Source organism: Protobothrops mucrosquamatus, unplaced genomic scaffold (genome assembly GCF_001527695.2).
Source record: "Protobothrops mucrosquamatus isolate PMUCROS unplaced genomic scaffold, P.Mucros_1.0 scaffold_199, whole genome shotgun sequence".
NCBI classification, from domain to species: domain Eukaryota; kingdom Metazoa; phylum Chordata; class Lepidosauria; order Squamata; family Viperidae; genus Protobothrops; species Protobothrops mucrosquamatus.
In genome coordinates, this window is record NW_015386275.1 from 926558 (window position 1) to 932968 (window position 6411).

Below are 6411 nucleotides of genomic sequence, written 5' to 3' on the forward strand. Positions count from 1 at the left end.
ATTGTGTAACTTTATTTCATTATTAATTATATTACCATCTATAGGATGGCGTCCATGTGGGCGCAATCTTATTTCATCCAGGGGGAAGGGGTGTTGTGTCCTGAGCCTGCAAGATGCAGGCTCGGGACGTTGCAAGAGTCCCGGGCAATTGCAGAAGCTGCCCGGGACCAGACTGAGCGGCGCCAGCCTTGTGCGCATGTGCAAGGCGGGAAAAGCCCGCCTCATGATTGGTTGAACTTGCCCGGGGATCAGAGGGTATAAATAGAGGCCTGCGTGCCTCTGCTCTGGTTGTTCGTAGAGTGGAGCAAACAATAAAGACTTGTTGGAGATGATTCGTCTCAAGCGCCATTATTCCCAGGACTTAACACATATAAAGTAGTTCAGGGCTCTAAAGTTTAGGACAAATTTCTGGTATTTCAGGAATTTCCTCAGTCACTTTTATATTGTGTTGTTCATTTCTCTCTTGTTGGTATAACATGAAATATGTCATCCTTTTGTGTCTTACTACATTATTAGCTAAATTAGTCTGCATAAACATGTCAGCTTCCAAGGTAGATGTTCCATAAAATGCAGCTCCTAAGGGATGAGGATAATGATGGGGCTTAATAACTTAAATTGGTATTATGTTCTAGAAATGTGCAGAAAAGGCCCTTTCTCTCACAACTCACCATTCTGATTGGTCTCAGAAACAGAAGTACCTCTATTGCAGATAGTAAAGTGATACAGATGTAATGCTGGCACAAGCAATTAAACCCAAGCATTCATTGCTTCTACGTGCAAAATGCATTCTAATTTATATTCAGAGACACGTTGCTAACTATTGCAACTGGGCAAATTTCCCAAATGCTTCTTTTAGGATCTTTACTTTTTCATGGTTAGTCTTTGGGCCAAGATTAGGTTGCTAATTTCAAAAGGGACATGTTAGAAGAGTTTTTTATGCTTTGAGAAACTACTGTTTCAGAAGACTTGAGATATTTACAACATTTCCATAAAGCAGAATAGCTATAATATAAAAATATACCTACCTGTAAAAATAAACATTAGGAAGGAATAATATTTAGAAATAATGTAAAAATACGAGTTAGAATTTCCATCCTTTGTTTAGGTCAGAATTCTTTTACATACTATAGTAAATTGAGGTGGAAGGGGAAAGAGGATCATAGTTCAATTTTGTTTTACCTGTTTGGCAGGGCAGCTCAGGGCAGACAATCTGAGGATCTGAAAAAAAGTAAAAAAACACTTGATGGAAATCATTCAGATCACATTTGTATACATATCAACAATTAGGCAGGATATTGAAAATATTAAGTTTTAAACTAATGCGATCAAGAGAAGCTAATTAATCCTTTTTCTTGGGTCAAAATGATCTTCCATGCAGAGACAATGACATGTTGGCTTAGGAACTTTTCCTTTGGCATTAAAGTGAAGCAAAGGGACTAAGAGAATATTCCATCATTAACAACAAATAAACTGAATCTCATTTTCATTTAGGATGATAGCCTAATCAAGAGTCAGTGTATAATTGGCATTCAGACTCACTCTAAGATTGGCAATGACTACATTGATCAGTCTTTGAAAACTGTCCTTTAAGCAATAGCAATAGCACTTAGACTTATATACCATTTCATAGTGCCTTACAGCTCTCTCTAAGCGATTTACAATGTTAGCATAGAGTCAACCTTGAGCTGCTCAGAATCAAATTACTGGAGTGAGCAGTAAGCTAGCCTGCAGTACTGCATTCTAACCACTGCACCACCATGGCTCTTAAGACTATTAAGGCTTGTTAAAACTTTACTACCATAGTGGGTACAAAATATGGTGAGGCTGTGCTTTGTGCTATACAGACCTTTCTAATTAAACTGCATTAGCAAACACACTTTTCTTCATAGTGAACTATAAATGCAGTTGGGTATGAATGTTATCTTATTGAAACAATGCAATTTTCTCCCAATTAATCTTGCACACAAACTATGATTTAAACTTTCAGTTAATACTTGAAAAAGTAAGCCTTGCTGCTGGACCAGAGCATTCCCTACTGTCTATTCCTTCCAACTCTGAATATCACTAGACCTTGACAATTGCTACTTTTTAAAATGGGGTGCCACGAACATAATACTTAGCCTAAATATATGAAAAGACATGCCATATTACTTTCTTGCAATTAGCCTTAGCAAAGCTTGCATTGACTGACCTGGACAGAGTTCAAGCTCTATTTTGTCAAGAAACTCTTCAGCCACCAAATCAGTGAACACTTTCATTCTTTGGACTCTATCTTCGTCATTACAAGCAATTGCTTTCAGAGTCTCCGATTCTTCATCTACATTGAACATGTCTCCAATCCCAATGGCATTGACCACAACATTTCCATCACAGAGGGCTTGCAAATTTGAGTCTTTATCTCGAGGGTCATGACGTCCATCAGTCACCACCACAGCAAATACCCGGGCTTTATCTCTCCGGCTTTCTTTGATGAGTGTTTCGTAGGCAAACTGAAGTGCAGAGGGAGTCCAGGTGCCCCCTGCAATCCATTCCAGTTTCTTCACTGCTTCTTTGAAACTAGAGAGTGAATCAATGCGCTTATCATTGAGCTGGATGGCTTCAAAGGTGCCCTTATGACTGTACTGTACCACTCCAACACGGGCACCTGCCAGGAAAATAAACTTGGTCATAATTCCTAAATTTTGATATTCTATTTCCCCTTCATCACAGTGATCTCTAACCCCCAGCCTGTTTGAGTGCAGATTCACATATGTACTGAGCCAATGATTTGAAATCATTTTCAGAGACCAGTAATACAGTTATTGTAAAAAATACTCAGAAAAAGTATCATTTCTGATCATTAGAGAAAGGGCTGGTCTTGGTTCCCAAGTCAAATAACAATTGACACAGACATAATGTCACATCCCAAGTGGCAGCCACAAAGATGTCAGTTGCCATTGATATTGCCCTCTAGAACAAACCTAACAGGACATTTTGGATCTCCTTTGTATTGATGAATGACACCACTGGAGGCTCTTCTATGGTATCATCCTTCCTTAAGAGCAGCACTAATGAAGTAGAAAACCAACTATTCCAATGAAGCCTCCAGTGCAGATAGAGGTTGATCAAAAAAGGCTGTCGGTATGTTAAAGAAATCTGGGTCCAAATACAGATTTTTGTATATACAGTATCTTTTTAAAAAATTAGACCAGTGTGGAATACTTGTGGGTTGAGATAGCAAATTTCTGCAGTAGTGACGTGGATCAGATATTGCTTCCTATGCAGCAATTCATTAGTGGCTGAAAAAATGGATGTCATCATATAGGTATCGGAGACCATTACAGCTATGGAGAATATTCAGCTGTAAGAAGAAATCATCAGTCACTGACCTGTCTCTGATTTTGGATCTTTGGCAATGGACCCTAGCCTGCTCACCACATTGATAACAAAATTCTTCTCCAGGGAGAAATTGGTATAGCCAATACTCTCTGAACTGTCTATGACGAAGACAATGTCCAATGGACCACACCGCTTCTCACAATCTATGGAAACAGAAGACAAAATAATCATAACCTGTGCCAGGAAACGAGCCCAGGACCACCACAAAAATGCACTGCAAATAACTGAGAAGTATTTTAAAGTATGGAGCCTCTTGAAGCCTATTTGAACATTACACATGTGAACAAACCAGGGCTAACATTTTGAGTGGTTGCACACATCATGCTAAACTAGCTTTCCCCAACCTGGCATTCTCTAAATATGTTGGACTACTCCCTCTATTCTCCCAAGCCAACAGGGCCAATAAGAATGGTGAGAGATAGTGATGCGAGGGCACTAGAATGCAAAAGGTGGAAAGTCAAGCAATACCATAGATTATCCAGGCCATGTGTCCCCAGGGAAAACTGCTTCTAAACTGTCCCTTCCTACATAGTCTGAAGCTTGGCATTTGGAAGCTTAAACTTCTGGTTTAGCTAAATGCTGGATAGCATTAATTAAGCAGCTTGATCAGCCACTGTTAGTTCAGAGTGAATAATGATGTCAATTCAGACCCTAGAAAAAAATAGTAAAAGTACATTATTTCACTTCCAAATGCATCCTTTCTAAATTAAATGAGACGGAAATGGTAAATTGGCAAGAATCCGCTGGAGTTGGTGGCCAATAATTTTAAACAAACAAACAAACAAAACAAATAAACAATATCCTTCTGGCTTATTTCCCACATTAGGCATGCATACATGGTAAGCTGTGACTATTTCTGCCTATTTGCAATGAATTAAAAACAAATCTACTGCTTAGAGTCATCTACAATTCTGCAAATCCTTTTGATGTACGAGTTATTAGTCTATCCTAAACTGTCCAAAATTAGCCTAGCCATCAAATAACTGAAGAACACCTTGATATGATGGCAACTTTTCCCTATTAAAATGGTATAATTTTCCCCTTCTCAGAGAACCCTTCTGCTCTAAATGAAGATCATGCAAAGACTCCGAACAAACCACAGCAGCCACAGGTCTCTCTGATGTAGGTCATCACATCGCAGTCCTATAAACAATAACAACAGCAACAATTATGTATGCAAGATATACATGGACACCAGTAGATTATTATAAACATTATACAGTAATGTGCACTCCAATGTTCTATTATTGCAACACTATAAGCCCTCAAATATTTGCCTATACTCTACAAAATATGATCAGAGGGTATATGCATTAAGGTATATATGAAACAAAATCAGTTTCTGTTTATAATTTCTATTATGCCAGGTAGTGTGAAGCAGCATTTGCTGTGCTTTTTCATAACTCACAACAAATTACCACTGATACCAGAAAGACAGCAAAGTTACCAAAGTAAGTATGCAGTATAAGAAATGTTCTTAACTTACAGTTAGGCCAGGATCTCCAGGAGGACCAGGGTCACCCTAGAAAAGAAGATGATGGAAGCATTCATCAAATGGAAATCCACCTTTCTGAGATTTCAGGAAGAAAAGTAATATATCCATTTGCAATATATTCACTAGCTTTGGGAAATATAAGTGTTGCTTTAAATAAGAAAGAGTCTGGCAACATCAACAGTCACTTGTCCGAGATTAGTGGCTATAGAAAGTGAATAAATAAATAAATAAGTAAAATTCTGATAGGTGGATGGCATGGGTGGTTAGTAGCCGTTTATAAATGAAAAACACTGATATCACTAGTCATTATTTCCCCTCACTCTACAAGTTTATACTTGCTACCTCTTTGGCAGGAAATAAAAAAGTTCCAGAAAAATCCAAAGGAAAAAATTATTCTATTAGACGACACAAGTGGTAAGTAGAATCAAGGCAGGGAGCATAGAAAATGTGTCATGGAATGTATAAAAATGTGTCATTCAGAGACTTAATGATTGCGAATGGTATGACAGTTTGCTGACTTAGGAAAATATTTATTTTGAACATGTGGTTTAAACATAAATCTATTTCCATGTACACATAGCATACAAATAGATTTAAAAGTCTCACTGATTTGATTATTTATCACAAAGGACTGAATGAGAGGCAGTGGCAGATATAAGAATAATGAGATGGTTCTGATTGAGGGACTGAAGGTGTTTTGATAGAGCCAAAAAGTGGTTCTTGGGAATAAATTTTATATAAACAGCAACAGAACGACAGAAATATGACAGCATGACAGAGTGCTTCTAATGCAACCATTATGTACAAAGGACAAGGAAATGGGGGAGGGGCTGAGCACAAAACATGCTTTCCTTGAAATCCCTCCACTTTGCCAATAAATAATTCTAATTGTAATTGTAATTTTCCTTCTCCCTTTAAACTTAGTGTTCCTGAGGTAAGCACTAAATTAAATGGAAAAGGACTCCTCCACCCAGCCTGCTTTTTCCAGCCTACAGAAAGTAATGGATGTTACTTGTGGTGCTGGCAACACCATTGCCAACCTCTCTGCAAAGATGAGGTAAATGGACTGTTGTCAGGGCAGTGGCTTAGAAAGTGACATGCTTTCTTCCCATCTTAGGGACAAAAGCACATTACTGGGGGAGTCAAGGTAGTCACTTCTTTTGCCTCCTGTTTCTCAAATGCCTCACCCCAAGGGAAGTGAGCCATGCAATAATGTCCAACCGGATGCACAATTACAATACCTCGGGTCCAGATTCACCATCTGATCCTCTGGGTCCAGGTGGACCTGGAAGGCCGACATGTCCCTAGAAAGACAGAGTAATGCAGTTAAAGGCAGTGAATGCAGAAGGTTTTACTGAAGAGTACAGAAAATGAATGATAGATCTTTGGAGACAGATAATTGTTTCAAAGAGGGGATTTATAACTCTCTGACTACAGTATATAGTTATCTCTCTCCCTGCCCCCTTCCCCCTTTTCTCTCTCTCTCTCTCTCTCTCTCTCTCTCTCTCTCTCTCTCTCTCTCTCTCTCTCTCTCTCTC

At 38.7% G+C, this 6411-nt stretch overlaps 1 protein-coding gene across 1 annotated transcript in view; it reads right to left on the reverse strand.

Moving 5' to 3' along the window:
- Nucleotides 1–6411, reverse strand: part of COL6A2 (collagen type VI alpha 2 chain) — an 80137-nt gene that overhangs the window by 19830 nt on the left and 53896 nt on the right. Inside the window, exons 22-27 of the mRNA XM_015825529.1 lie at nucleotides 6115–6177; nucleotides 4865–4900; nucleotides 4476–4521; nucleotides 3369–3521; nucleotides 2192–2644; nucleotides 1180–1218 (exon numbers count right to left, since the gene is read on the reverse strand). Coding sequence (XP_015681015.1) covers nucleotides 1180–1218; nucleotides 2192–2644; nucleotides 3369–3521; nucleotides 4476–4521; nucleotides 4865–4900; nucleotides 6115–6177 — 790 coding nt within the window. The remainder of the gene's footprint in view (nucleotides 1–1179; nucleotides 1219–2191; nucleotides 2645–3368; nucleotides 3522–4475; nucleotides 4522–4864; nucleotides 4901–6114; nucleotides 6178–6411) is intronic.